This window comes from Molossus molossus, unplaced genomic scaffold, assembly GCF_014108415.1.
Source record: "Molossus molossus isolate mMolMol1 unplaced genomic scaffold, mMolMol1.p scaffold_m16_p_1, whole genome shotgun sequence".
NCBI classification, from domain to species: domain Eukaryota; kingdom Metazoa; phylum Chordata; class Mammalia; order Chiroptera; family Molossidae; genus Molossus; species Molossus molossus.
Genome location: NW_023425344.1, coordinates 221100453 through 221118029, shown reverse-complemented (window position 1 = coordinate 221118029; position 17577 = coordinate 221100453). Strand labels below are relative to the sequence as shown.

The following is a 17577-nucleotide window of genomic DNA, read 5'->3' as shown; positions in this document are numbered from 1 at the left end:
GTAATTAGTTTACATGTGCCATGAGATGAAAAGGGTTGGAAATCCTTCAGTTCCATTTAATTCCATGACTATTACTCAGGGCAGTACTGAGTGCCAGGCCGGCACCTGGGTAAGGCTCCGGGAGGAGGAAGATGAGCAAACACCGGAGAAGTTAAGAGCCCGGGGCGCCCTGCCCAGTGGAGGGCCGGGGCGGGTAAGGCTGCAGGAGGCACCACCAGTCGGCAGACTCTGCACCCTGAGGACTAACCTGGACACCCTGGAGAGGCGGGGAACGGCACAGATCCCAAGCTGGTCAGACTTCCTCCCTGGGCGCCTGGGCTCTGGACAGCAGCCAGGGAGGCGGCACCCGGCAGGTCCGGGCGCTTCCTGCGCAGCACGCGGGGAGCCGAAGGCGGGAGCATGCGGCGCGGGGACAGCGCACCCGGAGGGCTGGCGGCGGGCGACATGGAGGACGGCGTGCTCAAGGAGGGTTTCCTGGTCAAACGGGTGAGCGCGCTGGGGCCTCTCGCACTTTGCCCCGGGCGGCGGGCGGCACCTGCTCTCCGGAGCAGCGTCCCAGCACCAGCCCAGGGCGGATCGGGCCACCTGGGGCTCGGCTGGGCAGAGCTCGTGTCCGCGGGGAGAGCCAGTGGACAGTGGTTGGAGGTCACCTTTCTATAGACAAGGGGCCAGGGCGCAGGCCAGGACAATCCCGATTAGTGCGGATGGGGGCAGGCGGCGGCTACCGAAGTGGGTATCTTAATTACAACAGCTTACTAGAATATGAAGAGGACAGTATTTGAACATGACAGAGTAAAACGATGCAAACATGCCCTGAAGTTCGCAGCGCCAGCGCGCTCCACACTAACCCAGGGGCAAGGAGGAAGCCAGAGCTGCTGGCGGCTGACTGGGTGTGTGGTTGTGGGAGACACTGTCTCCTGCAATCCTCCCAGCGCCCCACAGGTGGTAGGACCACAGGATCCCCCTCTGTCCCAGGGAAAACAGAGCTCACAGAGGGAGGTAACTTGCTCAGGATCTGGGTGCTAGGTGATGGGGCAGGATCAAACCGCTCAGGTCTACTCCAAACCTCCTCCTGCCGGCGGCAGGGTGGGTGTTGCTATCACTCTATCACAGATGAGGAAACGGAGGGTCAGAAGGATGAAATCACTGGCCCAGAGCCCTGGGGCTAATAACAGATAGGACTAGACCTCCGTCCCCAGTGCTTCCCCATCACCCCACGTGCCTTTCCCACCGCAAGCCGGAGTCCAGACAAACACGGGACACATGGCATCAAGGTAGAAAATGAACCAAATTGCAGGTACAAGAGGAAGTTTGAGGTTTTAAAATTATTTTAACACTGCATTTATGCTAACATAGTAGCAGAGCATAGACCTGAGGAGGAGCCTGTTGGCCCTTCAGCTGAGTTTACAGCGTTGGGAGGGGGCTGGATGAAGACCGATGCCTGTGCTCGCCCTTCCATCGGCTCCTCGGGGGCTAGATCAGCCCTGAAGTCTCAGGTCGCATGTTGTATCACACCTTGTTTGATATAGGAGGGTGCGTGTGTTTGCTCAAAACCGTAAGCAGAGGAGTGCTGGGCGGCTGAGGCCGGGTCAAGGGTCAGCCTGGATATAAGCAGGTACAAAATTCCACACCCACTTCATGCCACTGTGATTAAAGTCATAGGCTGGTCCCTTATGGTTCGTGGAGGCAGAGGCACCTCAGAGAGACAACCTATGGGGTAACTTCTGTGGTCTCCCACTTTTCTGCAACTTCTGAAGTTTGAGGGAAGGTGTTGAGTTGGGCAGGGGGCATTGTTGATTGTCGTGATGCTTGGGTCCCAGTAGGGGCCTGTGGAGGACATGCCCCCTCAGATGAGCCTTTGTGGGTCTCCCCCTGTTCCCAGGGGTTAATTTACACGATTCCCCACACCTGCCACCACACAGTCAGGGGACAATGAGAGGGAAGGAAGGACGTGAGTTCTCTTCTGGACAGACTGCCAGTCCTGCATGCAGAGCTTGCAGAGTCCAGGGTGCAGAGAAGCGAGGACAGTCAACAGGTCTGACCCAAAAAATCCACAACGGGGGGCTTGGCTGAAATACATAAAGATCATTCCAGCCAAACCAAAGACAGAGTTTGGAGCCCGACCCAGAGGCAAGCAGAAGCCACACCCTCTCCTGCAAGCTAAGGGTTGTCACCTATTGATCAATCTCAGTTTTTTCTCTCCCTCGTAGCCCCTTTCCTGGCAGCCCCTGTGTCCACTGGAGAAGTTTGGGGTGGCCTGTGGGATTCCAGAGCTTTGTGAGAAATGGCAGTTCAGAGGTGGGGAAGGGCTGTAGGTGGAAGCCCAACGTACAGAACAGTCATCCCTCCCGAGGGTGAAGCAGGGGCAGGCAGGGGCATGAAGGATTTGGCTCCTAATCCTGCCCAGACAAAAAAGAAGCAAAGCTCCAGGCAAGAAGCAGAGTGCTCACCAGGCCTGGCTTTAAGGGGGCGGGGGGGTCAGGAGCAGCGTGGGGAGGATGCTTTTCCTGTCAGAGGAGGTGGAAGCGCTTCGGGGCTGCTGTCCCGTGAGCCCTTGACCAGCAGGCTTAGAAAATGGCATGGAAAGGCCAACACGCGTTGGCCCAGAAATTTCACTAGTGGGGCTCTCTCTTAAGGAAACACCATAAAGGGTTGAAGAACAAAGTGTTATTTAGTGAACAATTGGAAACTACCTATATATCCCCCCAAATAGACAAATGATAAGTAAATTATGCAGATGTTTAAAATGTTCCTAATCTTATAACTTAAAGAGTAAAAATATAAAAGGTGCAAGTAAGGAAAACTATGCATCGAAGAGAAAAGTCTGGAAGGAGTTTTGGAGGCTGGAAGTGTGAAACCAAGGGGTTGGCAGGGCCTGCTCCTCCTGAACCCTGGAGGGGAGAATTCCTCCCTGCCTCTTTGGCTTCTGGTATTTGCAGGTGGTAAAGGAAAAACCCAGGTTCCTTCCTCCTACGAAGGGAACAACCTAGTTCTTCCCCACTGTGTGCTCATCCTGTGAGTCTCCTTCCCTTTTGCACAGAACACTCCACTCCCGGCATGTCTGGTCACCAAATAAATGAGTGTGGGTTTCTCCCACCAACAATTCTCTGCAACACCAGCTCGGTGTCCTACAATTTAACTCCGTTCTGCCACTGTCTACCCAGAGATAGTGTCAGATGCCACAGGTTCGGGGCTCGGTCCCCACAACTGCCCCAACCCCCAACACGCACACACTTCGGCTGCTCGTCACAAGCCTGGGTTATCACCTCTGCTTCTGATCAAACAGCTCTCTGTGGGAGGTTCCAATGTCTCCCTTCTTAGATTTGATTGATTTGCTGGAGGGGTTCACTGAACTCAGAGAAACACTAACTTATGTTTACCAGTTTATTAAAGAATGTGATAAAGGATACAGATAAACAGCCAGATGGAGGAGATGCCAGGGCAGGGTAGGTGGGAGGGGGTGGAGCTCCTCTCTGAGCACACCACTCTCCCCGTGCTCATCAACCGGAAGCTCTCTGAACCCCGTACTTTTGGGGATTTATGGCGGCTTCATCACATAGGCACGATCGATCATCAACTCCATTTTCAGCCCTTCCCCTTTCTCAAGGGAATGGGAGCTCCAGGCTGGAAATGCTGAGCTTCTCATCACGGCCTGGTCTCTCCAGTGACCAGCCCCACGCAGGAGCCCACCCAGAGCTGCCTCGTTAGAGCAGAAGACACTGGTGTCACCTGGGAACTTACAAGGGCTTCAGGCTCTCTGTACCAGGAACCAGGGGCAGAGACCAGTGTACGTACTTTCTTTTTTTAAATAATTTGTTTGTTTACTGATTTTAGAGAGAGAGGAAGGGAGAGGGAGAGAGTTAGAAACATGGATGAGAGAGAACATCGATTGTCTGCCTCCTGTATGCCCCCACTGGGAATCGGGCCCATAACCTGGGCATGTGCCCTGACCGGGAATTGAATTGGCAACCTCTTGGTGCCTGGGTCGTCACTCAGTCACTGAGCCACACTGGCCGGGCAGTATATATATTTTCTATTGTCTCATGCAGGCAATCCTTGGTGTTCCTTGGCTTGTGGATGCATCTCTCCAATCTCTGCCTTCATCGTCACATGGCCATCTTCTCCCTGTGTGTCTTTCAGTGTGCAAATTTTCCTCCTTGTATAAGGACACCAGTCAAATTAGTGTCACTGGGGCCACCCCAATCCAGTATGACTTCATCTTAATCTGGTTTTTCTGCAAAGACCCTATTGCCAGATAAGATCACATTCAGAGGTACCAGGTGTTAAGACTTTAATACCATTTGAAGGGACATAATTCAATCCATAGTAAGTACCAGATCTGCTGATACTTGGGGTTGTAGGGTCTTGGGCAAGACCTTTTCCTCATCATTACTGTTAGGGAGTAGTACAGGTTTTTTAAAAGGGCTCCTCCAGTTGTGACATTCTGTGCCTCAAGCCCAGCCGAGGGTTGCCATCCCAGCTTATGAATTCTCATCCTTCCCCCTACAGAAATATAGGGACTCTAAGCCACTCATGACTTAGCTGGCTTCTGGCCCCAGCCAGCCACTTACAGTCAAGAAGCCTAGAGACAGAGGAGACTGCCCAGGTGGAGGACCTTGTTCGGCTTCTATACTGTGTTTTTGGCCTCTGACCCTCTTTGCCTGGTGACTTTGGACCAGTCCCTTACCCTCTGACACGGCTTCTCTGGAAGCAGGGAAACTGTTCTCTTTCCATTTTGTGGGTTGTTCCCGCAGCCTCCAGCTGGGGGCCCCCTTCAGCGTGGCCTGCTTCCTTCAGCTGCACCGGTCTGAGTGATCTTTTTGTTTTTAAATATGTTTTTATTGATTTTTTAGAGAGAGAGGAAGGGAGAGAGAACTAGAAACATTGATGTGAGAGAAAAACATAGGCCAGCTGCTTTCTGCACGCTCCCTACTGGGGGTCGAACCTGCAACCTGGGCATGTGCCCTGGCTGGGAATCGAACTGGGACCTCTCCATCCATGGGAAGACGCTCAGTCACTGAGCCACACCAGCCAGGCTGGGTGATCTTTTTAACAGGAGAACTTAACACTTGTCATTCTTCTGCTTAGAAGTCTCCAAAGACTCCCGCCTGGCAGCAATATAAAGATCAAACTTTGCAACCTAGGACCTAAAGCCAACTGGGCACCCTCTCACTTCCCCTGTCCCTTCCTCGCAGCCTCTGAGCCCCATCCATATAGAAGTATTTGGAGTTTTCAGAAGCCACAGAAGTTTTCTGCTCTCTCTCCCGTGCCTTCCTGACCTGGCCAACTCCACACCACCTGCAGCACTCAGCCCCTGTCGGCTCCTCCGGAGCCTCCCTCCCCCGCTGCACCCTCCCCCACTGCTTCAGGAGCTCCGTCCTGCACCTGAGCTCCGCCTCGGGCTTTACATCATGCCCTACATTAGTTACCTATTGTTGTGTAACAATTACCCGAAAGCTTAATGTCATAACAAACATTTATTATCTCACACGTTTTCTAAGGGTCAGGTAACCGGGAAGAGCTCAGCTGCAAGATTCTGGCTCAGAGTCTCCTGAGCTTGGAGCCAAAATGCTGCCCAGTCGCCCGAAGCTTGACTGGCTGGAGGACACATTTCCAAGCTCAATCACATGGGTAGTGGCCAGAAGCCTCAGTTTCCCACCTCTCCACTCTCCTTAGCTTTTCCCAGAGTGAGGGGAAAGGGACAGAGAGAGAGAGAGAGAGAGAGAGAGAGAGAGAGGCTGACTCCAAGACTACAGCTACAGTTTTGTGACCTAATCTCAGAACTGACAAACCATCACTCTGCCATGTTCTCTTGGTCACACGCCCAACCCCCGCACAGCGTTAGAGGAGGCTACACAGCGTGCACATACGAGAGGGTGGGGATGGTGGAGGCCCACCATCCTGTCCTGGAACTTACCACACTGGGTGGGATTGTTGTCTGTCGCCCCCACCTTCCTGGGTCAGAATGTTGTTGAGCTTTGTCTCCCTGCTGTGAGCACTGTGCTTGGTGCAGGAGTATTTAGTCATTGATTGTTGAGCGAATAGATACATGAATGAATGCGTTCCCTAATCATCTGATCAGGATTTTTTAAATTTGAATTTAAATTTATTTTCCATTATAAAAATAATATGTGCATATTATTTTATTTATTTATTTACTTATTTATTTATTTTATCCTCACCTGAGGACATTTTTCCATTTTTGTTCAGATAGAGTGGGAGGGAGGGGGAGAGAGAGAGAAAGAAAGAGAAACATCGACGTGAGAGGGACACATCGACTGGTTGCCTCCTGCACGATCCCAACCAGGGCTGGGACAAACCACAGCCAAGATACGTGCCCTTGACCAGAATCAAACCCTCGACTCATTGGTCTGCAGGCCGACGTTCTAACCACTGAGCCAAACTGGCCAGGGCTGTGCATATTATTTAAAAAACCTAGAAACATCCCTGGCCAGTTTGGCTCAGTGGTTAGAACATTGACCCACGGACTGAAGAGTCTCGGGTTCAGTTCTGGTCAAGGGCACGTACCTCAGTTGCAGTTCGATCTCTGGCCCTGGTTGGCCCTGGTTGGGGTTGTGTGGGACGCAATCAGTTGATGTTTCTCTCTCACATCTGTGTTTTTTTCTCTCTCTCTCAAATCAATAAATCTTCAGGGTGTACACTGAAAAGTAAGTTCCTACCTTAACTCCCCGCAGCCAGTCGTAGTGCCCAGAGCTGATGACTTCCAACATTTCTGGGGTATCCTTCCAGAAATTTTCTAAAATGACAGGAGAGTTATTTTCAGGTGTCATAAGTAGTAATGTAAGTGAAAGTGCTTTGCTCATGTCAGAGACCATGGCTGCTCTATTCTGGTGGCTCAGTCTGCTGGGTCTGGCCCTGGGGATCCCGGGGGCCTCTGCTCCCCTCTGCTGGAGCTGGACGCCCTCCACTGCCGCCGCACGGTGTCGGTACACAGCAGAATGTTTAGCTTTTTTTTTAGTTATAAATCATGATCCTCTAAGTGTCTCAATACATAAAACCTTTTTCCATATTCTAGATTATTTACTTAGCAGAGATTCCCATAAGTGGAATTATTGGATCAAAGAATGTGAATATTATTACGAGGATCACCAGCTGCTTTGAGTTTTCTGCCTACATAGTAAATCCCTTTTCATCAACCTTTCTCCTCAGACCTCTCTCCTTTGCCAGAAGTCAGGGCTCTTAGCCGCTCCTAACACACACCACTGGCAAGTTGGAACAGCAGGGGTTTCACGAGAAGAATAAATACTAGGGAACTCGGGAATATGGGGAGGGCCAGAGAACCTGGCTGGGCTGCTATAGCCAGGGATGCTGCAAAACCAGAAAAAAATGCCCAACAGCGCCACCAGGTGTTTCCAGTGGGAACCACAGCTGACACTGTTTGCTACTTTGCCTGATAACCCTGAACCTGTTCTTCCACCGCATCCTTGCCGCAGATTCCTGTTTCCCATGTTTGGTTGCTGCCAAACAGGCCTCAACGTTCCACGCATGCGACTGGCAGCAACTTGGTCACCTACCAGTCCTGTTTGTGCTAGGGATTCTGGGAAATGCAGCATGTGGTCCAGGAAAGGACGGTATCTCCTTATTGGCTTGTTCTGCTCAACGTACACTTTTCTCCTAACACGTCCAGCCTCCTTTCCCTGGTGATTTAATTTGCTAGGGCTGCCATGACAAAATACCACAGACGGGACAGCTTAGCTGAGAGAGCTCCTTTCTCCCAGTCTGGAGGCAGGAGTCCAAGATCGCGGTGTCGCCGGGCTGGTTTCTCCCGAGGCCCCTCTCCTCGGCTGGCATGTGGCGTGTGTTCACATGGAATTTCCTCTGTGCCGTGTTTCCCTGATGTCTTCCTGTCTGTCCAAATTTCCTCTTGCTATGAGGACCCAAAACAGATTAGCTTAGGGCCCACCCAATGCATTATTTTAACCTAATCACCTCTTTTTATTTATGTATTATTTATTTATTTATTTATCCTCACCTGAGGACATTTCTCGAGGACATTTTTGCATTCATCTTCAGATAGAGTGGGAGGGACAGAGGAGGGAAGAGAGAAAGAGAAACATCGATGTGAGAGAGACACATCAAGTGGCTGCCACCCCCATGACCCCAACTGGGGCCGGGGACAGACTGCAACCAACGAACCCAGGACTCTCTGGTCTGCAGGCCAATGCTCTGACTGCTGAGCCAAACCCGCCAGGGCAACCTAATCACCTCTTTAAAGGCCTTATCTCCAAATAGTCACATTCTGAGGTAGTGGGGTTAGGGTTTCAACATATTAATGGGGGGGGGGGCATAATTCAGCCCATAACACCTGTGTTTTAAGATTTAAGATGATTCCGCCCTCTCCCCTTCTCTGCCTCACACCAGCGCCCATCCCATCACCTTAGATTGCACACCCCCTCCCTGCACCAGCCATAATCTGTGTGCCAGCCATTTATTGCCAACACTGCTCCAGGAGCCCCCCCCCATAGGGGGTCATTGGGAAAGGCCCGTGGACAGCAGCAGAGAACCCCAGTTGCTGAGGAGTCAGAGCCAAATCTTTTTTGTTCCTCTAAACATGTCTGCACGTGTCAAGAAAGCTGTCAGTCACATTACATGTCACCTAAGAACGGGACAGAGTGAAGGAGCAGAAGTGTCAAGTTCAACGTGACTACCTAAGTGCTCTCAGGTGCACGGCTTGATTGCCACTTAGACAGACTGATGAACTCTTGTCAGAGTAACTTTGTTAAAAGTTTGATTTGGGCCTGGCCAGTGTGGCTCACTGGTTGAGCGTCGACCCACGCACCAAGAGGTCACTTGTTCGATTCCCGGTCAGGGCACATGTCCAGGTTGTGGGCCCGATCCCCAGTGTTGGGGTGGGGGGCATGCAGGAGACAGCCAGTCTTTCTCTCTCATCGATGTTTCCATCTCTCTCTCCCTAAACAATAAAGAAAAAAAATTTTAAAAACAACAACTTTGATTTGGTTGCCACAGTAAGTTCTGTTTGGGCGCAGGCCATACTTACGGGGTCAACTCCTTTTTACAACGTTTGGCTCCCTAGCAGCACTGAATACCTCTGAGCACGGACTAGAGTCACAACACCACAAGAGTGAGAACAGAAGGGGCCTTTGGAATGAGTAGATGCTGGGTAAGGAAGCGAGCAAGTCAGGGAAATGGTCTCTGATTCAGGTACAGTGCATCTCTCGGTGAGAATCCAGCCTGTACTGGGCTCTGTTCAGGAGAACGTGTTAGGAGAGTTGCTTTCATGAGTGTGTTCTAAGTCCATTCCTTTCCGACCCTCAGCAGACATCCCCCTTTGGTCTGTGCTAGACACAGGATCTCTGCCTTCACCTGACTGTCCAGTCCACTGGCCCTGTGGCCCACCTGAGAGCCCCCCAAACCACCCTGCCTTTAGGCCACACCAAGCTAGGCACGGCTGTTGGTGTCCTTAGCACTGGTACCCCATGTGTGGCTTCAACTTTACAAACTGCCCACATCCTTTGACTAGTAATATTCTTTCTAAGAATATATCGTAAGGAAGAAAATCAGAGATGCAGATCAAAGTTTATGTGCAAGGATATTCATTGTAGAATTGTTTATAATAGTGAAAACAATTAAAAAAAAACAAAAAACAAAAAACCTCCGTTACAAACAGAGGAGATCGACAAATAATTGATGCATCCACCTAGTGGTCATTTAAAAATATGTTTTAAAGAAATTTAATAGCGTGAGATACTCAGTAAAGCTCAACAAAACAAAAACTAGAAAATAAAAGTATATGTAATATGGTACTGATTAAAAAAACAACAACAACTAGAAAGTAAATACTAAAAGGAAAAAACTGGAAGGAAATACAGAATGTGAGCAATGACTGCAATAGGAATTTTTCTTCTGTATTACATTGCAGTGCCTTTCAAGGCTTATAATCAGAAAAAAGGCCACATAGAAATGAGCAGGCCAGTGACAAAGGTCTTTGTTACATACTCAAAGGAGATGACAGAGATATCCAGACAAAGATAATGCTTTCTTCATGAAAATAAAAATAAAATATATTCTGAACTGGATCCTTTGGCCATTAAAGACATTATCAGGGTTGCCTGGCTGGTGTGGCTCAGTGGTTGAGCGTTGGCCCTTGCACCAAGAGGTGGTTGGTTCGATTCCCAGTCAGGGCACATGCCCAGGTTGTGGGACTGATCCCCAGTGGGGGGCATGCAAAAGGCGACCAATCAATGTTCTCTCTCATTGATGGATGTTTCTATCTCTCTCTCTAAAAATTAATAAAGAATAAAAAAGACAGTTATACCGAGTTTGTGGACTAGCTAAAAACAACATACTAATCTAAATTTAGATGTTGATGGTTGTATTGTGGTTATTTTGGAAGCATCTTTTTATTTTATTTTTTGTAGGAAATTCAAAATAAAATATTCAGACGTGATGGTGCATCATGTTAAAAATTATTCTTAAATGGTTCTGTAAAAAAAGGTTCTTCATCTTTTCTCTGAACTGAAATTATTTCAAAATAAAACAATTATTAAGCTTTAAAAAATTACAATGCCACCTCCCTTGGAGAGTCAGTTCTGTGGCACAGACTGGCTACCTGTGCCGCGGGACACCTCTCTCTGAACACAGCGCTGTCGCTCAGCCACCTCACCACGGGGCTCTGTGGTCTGTCCTCAGGGGCACATCGTCCACAACTGGAAGGTGCGCTGGTTCGTCCTTCGGCAGAACACGCTGCTGTACTACAAGCTCGAGGGGGGCCGGAAGGTGACCCCTCCCAAGGGCCAGATCCTTCTGGATGGCTGCAGCATCACCTGCCCCTGCCTGGAGTATGAAAACCGACCCGTAAGTGAAGGCCCCGGCTTCCCAGCCCCTCCCTGCCCTGCACCCTTCTGTGTCTGGCCTCTTTGGTGAAGGTGGTGTGGGTAATGGGAAGAGCTGAATTATCACTGAAAAACCTAGTTCACATCCTGGCTGCACCAGGTACTGGGTATGTGCCCCTCGGCAAGTAACGAACCTCTCTGAGCCTTTGCTCCTCATCTATAAAGCAAGATAGAAAATGATACCTGACTCTCTCCCATGACTGTGATAGGGGGCTTGTAGGCTAGGAGGCACTGGACAGCGTGAGTAATTACTATAATCTTGGGGTTCAGCATGATGGCCTTTGTCCCCAAGGGGTGCATGTTCCAAAGTCACGGGCAGCTTCCACCCTACCATCAAAAAAGTATCTGACGCAATCATTTATCGAAGGCCCAGTGTGTGCCAAGACATTTGCTAGGCTTGGCGGAGTCGAGGAAGAAAATGGTAAGATCGCTTCTTCTTCATTAATAATCTTACTGGGAAAGCAAGCGGTTAACAACGCATCCGGAGTGTCCAATGTTGGTTCAAACATCACTCGCGGTAGAGAGCACTGAAGCGGGGGAAGCCGGCGGGTCGGGTGCGGCTTCTGGAGGAACGGAGATCGGGGCACAGAGCTAGGAGAGAGGCAGCCGGTCCAGGCAGGTGGACCGTCGTGAGTCCAGGCAGGGGCGAGAGGCGGCCAGGCGTGGGGACGAGGCTGGCCCGTGGGCCGAAGGAGGATGTTCACGGAGGGAGCAGGGGAGAACGGCGGGCCAGATGGGGGCATGGACTGATGAAGACTCTTAGGAAGACTAAAATGAGGGATGGAGCGCTGTTCCCGATGGGACTGCAGGATCCATGGAGAAGGTGCTGCCTCTGAGTGCTGGCGCCTGGCTGTCTCTTCCCGCAGCTCCTCATTAAGCTGAAGACCCGCACGTCCACGGAGTATTTCCTGGAGGCCTGTTCTCGAGAGGACAGGGACGCCTGGGCCTTTGAGATCACAGGGGCTATTCACGCCGGGCAGCCGGGGAAGGTCCAGCAACTCCACGTCCTGAGAAATTCCTTCAAGCTGCCTCCCCACATCAGCCTGCAGTGAGTGTCCACCCGGGGGCTCCCTCGCGGGCTCTGCGGCAGCCCCCTCTGTGGGTGCGCAGCCGCCAGGGCCTCTGCTGTCTCGTGTCTGTCAGTGTGATGAGGGTCCCCTCCCTTTTGCCTTCCTCCCGTGTAGTCGAATCGTGGAGAAGATGCATGACAGCGGCAGTGGAATCCGGCCAAGCCCCAACATGGAGCAGGGAAGCACCTACAAAAAGACCTTCATTGGTGAGCCTGCCTCTCGGAGTGGGGTGGAAACCTGGGCATAGTGGTCTGGGCCTTAGCTGGGCTTGGCCAGCTTGTGTTGAGGCCAGAGCTGCCTGCTCACAGCAGGCTGGCCTGAGATGGCCCCAGGTGGGTGTGGCCCCAGGTGGGTGTGGCCACGATTCCCTGTAGCAGGTGTGGCCTTTGGTCTGCTCTCGGGTAGAGCCCCAAGGCTGCCCAGGAAGTCGAGGTCAATGAGGTCGCAGCCAGGCAGCCCCGAGGAGGCTGGTCTGTAGCCTGTCGTCTGACTGGTGCTCCCTTGCCCTGCTGCAGGCTCCTCCCTGGTGGACTGGCTCATCTCCAACGGCTTTGCCGCCAATCGTCTGGAGGCCGTGACCCTGGCCTCCATGCTCTTGGAGGAGAACTTCCTTAGGCCAGTAGGCGCCCGAAGCACGGGAGCCATTCGCTCTGGGGATCTGGCCGAGCAGTTCCTGGATGACTCCACAGCCCTGTACACTTTCGTAAGTTCTGGAGAGGGTTCTAGCCACCAGGGCAGAGGGAAGGAAGAGGCCACAGAGTGGAGGCCAGGGGGTCCACAGTCAAGGGTGAGGGCCTAGGGTTTGGGGGACAGCTTCAGCCCCAGGTGGAGGGGGTTTCTCTATGGAGGATGTTCCCGTTTTCTGTGGTCGCCCCGTTGCCTCTAAGAGGGACTCTCTGTGACAGAATCCTTGTTCTCTTCTTCCCGCTAGGCTGAGAGCTACAAGAAGAAGCTAAGTCCCAAGGAAGAAATCAGTCTGAGCACCATGGAGTTAAGTGGCACGGTGATAAAACAAGGCTATCTGGCCAAGCAGGTATGGCTGCCTTGGAGCAGCGAGGAGGTGGAGGTTCTCAGACTCAGGGGAGGCAGGGATCCCCGAAGGGTGGGAAGGGCGGAGACTGCGGAGGGCACTGATTATCAGCAGAATCAGCCACAGGGAGCAAGTCAGGGGTACACTGGCTGCCCCGCCCCCCCACATGCATGTGCACACACATGCACACTCACTCACACACACATCCCTACTCTCACACACACACACACGCACACACACATGTGAGTCCCAGACACGAATGCTCAGGGAAAAGGTACATCCAAGTAATTATCACAGCATTAAAAAATGCCTGCGTCACCGCCCAGTGCACATTTGTCTGGAAGGACGTTGCCTCCGGGCTGGTGTTTCACTTGCTGCCTCTTGCTCTCAGGCTTTCTGGGGTCTCTGCCTGCTTCTGTGGGACCCTGAATGCCCCCGGATACACTTTCCCAACAACCCGCCTCAGTAGGGTGAAGATGAAATTTTACAGGGTAACCTCAGTGTTTAAAAACAGACCGTGGCCACCCCCCCCAGCATGTTGGGGAGAGCAGCCCTGTTCAGCGGGAAACAACCATGTCACGGTCACACCTGCGGCCTTTCTACCTGTGCCCGACAAAAAGGCTGTCCTTGAACAGAAATACCGTGTTCCAGCGCGGGAAGTGTCAGAGCACCTCTCACACACCGTGTGGACACGCCTGTCTGCACAATGGACACGTGCTGCTCAGCGCCATTCCTGTCTCTCGCACATCAGGGTCTCCATCTGCTCTCATTGCTTACGCCCATGAACCTGCCCGAGGGACTCTAGTGAGGACAGGGAGTGAGGCCCTGGAGACCACGAGGAGGGGTGACCCCAAAGAGAGTCATACACGCGTCGATGTCTCACACATTTAGATTTTAACACCTAATCGGTCATTTCTTACTTTTTCTGATGCAGAGTGCTAAACGGTTTTATCGTATATGTGTGCACAGTTGACACCTGCTGCCTCCCTGTCTTCCTGAGTGGTGTCTGGGTAATGCTCCCCCTTTTCCTTCAGCCCTGACACTCTTTGGCTCTGTCAACTCAACTAAAGGTGACTGTTTTTGCCAAGTGTCACTGAGCAGGGAAGTCCATGACACATCCCTGCTGGCCTTGGGGCTCCAGCAGGCTCTTCTTAGAAAGTGGGTCCATTGGAGCCAGCTGGCCTGGAGGTTTGGCATTCAATACAAGGAAGTGGGAGGAAGTGACTCAGAACTGTCACCCATGAGCCTTGAACCCCTTCTTGACCTCAGGGCCACAAGAGGAAAAACTGGAAGGTGCGGCGCTTTGTTCTGAGGAAGGAGCCGGCTTTCCTGCATTACTACGACCCTTCCAAAGTGAGTACTGCGTGCTCGTGAGGTACCCGTGTGAGGCTTCCAGATACTTATCTCCCAAGCATCGCAGGCAGCTGGCTCCACTTCCTTCCTTCCTCTCAGCATCCCTACTAAAAGTCTGAGCCGGCGGGAGATCACATCCACACACAAGGCCAGTGTAGAGAGCAAAATGGCTTTATTGCATGCACCTGGGTGCAGGCACGCTGCGCCAAAATAACTGTTGGGGTGTAGGTTATATACTCTACTTTTAGCTTCCTACTGACGTACTCTGCCTGGCCCATTGTCCACTTTGCAGTTGGATGTCTGGTATCTCATCCTGCATCTGCTGGGTTATCCATTGCCTTTCAGATAATCGGATAATCCGTAGTCCACAGAAGGTGGAGCAAAGGTCATACAAGCAACGCATTTTTCACAGTTTCCACCTTTTGCAAGTTTTTACCTTTACCCTTTAAAACGTTACAAACTCTGTCACCTACAACAGCTTCTGCCACATGGTGCCTTTCCTTCCACAGCCCAAGATACTTTATAAAAGTATGATCGCTGGTTTCTTTCATCACGTGATTGCCTGCTCCGTGGATCGTCATTATTTTGCAAGGAAAAGCATCTTTTGGTTTCTCCAAAGCTTGCTGTGTGGTTAGGGAGGGTGAGGTGGGCTGGTGCCCCCAGGCTTTTCACCCCTTTCTATCCACAGATCCCCTGAATTCTGCCCCTCAACCTCTTTTTCCCACCGATATTTGAAAAACTCTCTTTTACTATATAATATTCAAGCCATAATTTATTAATTTTCTTTTTTTCTGATTGAAGAATTGCTATTCTGAGTTTTAGATAATAAGTATGACTGCGTGCTGAGTTCATCTAATTCCAGCCAAAGGAAAGGGAAATGGCCTTTTAGTCGGCCTGCTCAACCTTGTCGTTGTATGACTTTCATTCATTTTTCTAAAGAGCGAAGACTGGGCATTTCCTCCCTCCCTGAGCTTCAGTCGGGAATCCCCGCTCTAAGCCCAGAACGTGAGGGAGAGTGAAGGAGACCCCGGGACCCTGCCAGACCACAGAGAGCCAAGGGCCAGGGAGGGGCGTGGTAGCTGGTGTGAAAGGAAGAAGCCCAAACTTCCTCACTGGTGCTTATAACTTGGCCACGTGGTGTCCAAGTCAGCCTCATCTTCTGTTACAAATGACTCTCATTGACTTCTTTGGCTGGCATGACTGAGGGTGGTTATTGGTGAGTAAAACTCTTCCCTTTTGCCTGTTGACACAATTCCTAAGTAGGTCTCCTTCCCTCTGCAGGAAGAGAACCGGCCAGTGGGTGGGTTTTCTCTTCGTGGCTCACTGGTGTCTGCTCTGGAGGATAATGGTGTTCCTACTGGTAAGATGCAACTCGGCCCAGCCTGAAGCTCCCAGGGGCCTCCTTCTTGCACGCTCTGTAATGCCCTGCCCACGAAGGACAGGTATGCGAGCGGAGTGGGGCTTTCTCAGTGAGAAGATGAGTGTTTTGAAGCCAGTTTCAGAATTAGAGAAAAGGGCGTGTGTTCTTAGTGTTTTAACAAAACAACTATATAATCCTTGTCTTTAACATTCTCTCCCCTCAATTTCTGTGTTTACTGGTCCATAAGCTTCTACCTAAGAATAATATTAGCTTACACAGTGTTTAAGGGTTAGCGACACACTTTAATATCTATTATCACACTAATTTCACAATAGCCAGCTAGAGTAGGAAGATAGTATCATTTCCATTTTATGGGTGTGGAAATTGAGGTTCAAAGAAAAACAAGTTAAAGTCAAATCCCAAATCTATGCCTGCTCTTTATATAAACATACTAGGTTCTCTGACGTGAACGAATTTGCAGATCTGTGGTTAGCATAGCGGGCAGGCCAAGGGTTTCCAAGGATGTCCAGACATACCACTGGCAGGCCTTAAGGCACAGGCAAGAGGGAATGGAAGGGAGGAAAAGAAAGCACACATCTGGTGGGATTCTCTAACCGTATACATTTGTGTTGAATAAATACTTTTTGTGTTTTTGTCTTAGATTTTCAGCTGTTTCCAGCTGAAAGCAGACTTGGATATTCACTCACTGATTTTCTTTATGCCTAGGCGTCAAAGGGAATGTCCAGGGAAATCTCTTCAAAGTGATTACTAAAGATGACACACACTATTACATCCAGGCCAGCAGCAAGGCTGAGCGAGCTGAGTGGATCGAAGCTATCAAAAAACTAACGTGACAAGGACCTGGGGGAACAGGACCAAGATCCCTTCTACCTACTAGATGACACAGTCAGGATTTACTGGAAAATGAGTGTGTTCAAGTAACTGTTTATTTTGTACTGTTTTGGAGTGAGTCTGGTGAAAAGTCTCCTAGAGTGCAATTGGCAGTGGTGCTATTTCCTTCCCCACCTTCATGTTAACCTGGAAATGCTAGAACAGCCATTAGGTATCAGCATCCTGACTTTCGTCGATCATCACAACCAGCCATTCCCTGGGCACCAAAGTATTTTCCTTATAACACTAACTGGCCATGTTATAATACTAAATAAAATGCTAGTCTTATGGTGGCTCTCTCTGAAATGCTGTCAAGAACTCTTAGCTCCTTCTTTGCAATCAATAAGAATTGGCATTTGTTCCTGGCTAGCAGAGTTCCCTTACAAAGTTTCACAGTTTTCAAAGGTTTTCCATGCTTGAGGCTATACGAATTAAGCAAGGCAATTATGAAGACATTTCAAGTGATCTGTGACTAAGACAGCTTCATCTTAAAGTGGGATGGTGGCAAAATTTTGCTTGAACATTCAAAGAATATTGTTTTCCTTTGACAAATAAGCTTGCATAAATATTATATATCATAGAAAAACCATGGACTCAGTGGAAGAGATTAGTCACACATGCCAAAGAAAGGTAAAATTACAGCTTTACTATGGAAAATCGCATTTAGAAAGATGCAGAGCAAGAGCTCTCTACAGGACAAAGAAAGATAAACAGGAAAAGTTAAATCAAGGCATGTCATTTGGGTTTTAAAGTGAACATTGAGACAAGTATGTACTAAGAAGCTTCACCAGTTGGGAGGTTAATCTGAAGTAGTGAAAAGTCTGTATCATACAATATTTAAAAATAACATTTTTATTGCTTTCAAATTCATACAGTAATCTGGCACAAGTTACTGCCAGCATTCTTGCTTAGTACAAGTGCTCAGACTGCCTTTAGTGGATAAGATATGTAACTTACATTTAAGGGGACTAGATACTTCCAAAGTAAAAATTGTCCTCT

General features: G+C 50.1%; 1 protein-coding gene across 1 annotated transcript; it reads left to right on the top strand.

Annotated features, from left to right (window-relative positions):
- Nucleotides 1-372: 372 nt before the first annotated feature.
- On the top strand, nt 373-16868 carry PLEK2 (pleckstrin 2). The gene is made up of 9 exons (XM_036278316.1): nt 373-486; nt 10672-10836; nt 11741-11922; nt 12059-12150; nt 12460-12647; nt 12876-12977; nt 14244-14327; nt 15609-15687; nt 16414-16868. The coding sequence occupies exons 1-9, from the start codon at nt 400-402 to the stop codon at nt 16539-16541; spliced, it is 1107 nt and encodes a 368-aa protein (XP_036134209.1). The 5' UTR covers nt 373-399; the 3' UTR covers nt 16542-16868.
- Nucleotides 16869-17577: the final 709 nt, after the last annotated feature.

Excerpts from the sequence above, each read along its gene's own strand:
- PLEK2 (XM_036278316.1), top strand. The coding sequence starts at position 400 with ATGCGGCGCGGGGACAGCGCACCCGGAGGGCTGGCGGCGGGCGACATG. Across the intron at positions 12,978-14,243 it reads AAGGCTATCTGGCCAAGCAG|GGCCACAAGAGGAAAAACTG; the intron begins GTATGGCTGCCT and ends TCTTGACCTCAG. Across the intron at positions 14,328-15,608 it reads ATTACTACGACCCTTCCAAA|GAAGAGAACCGGCCAGTGGG; the intron begins GTGAGTACTGCG and ends TTCCCTCTGCAG.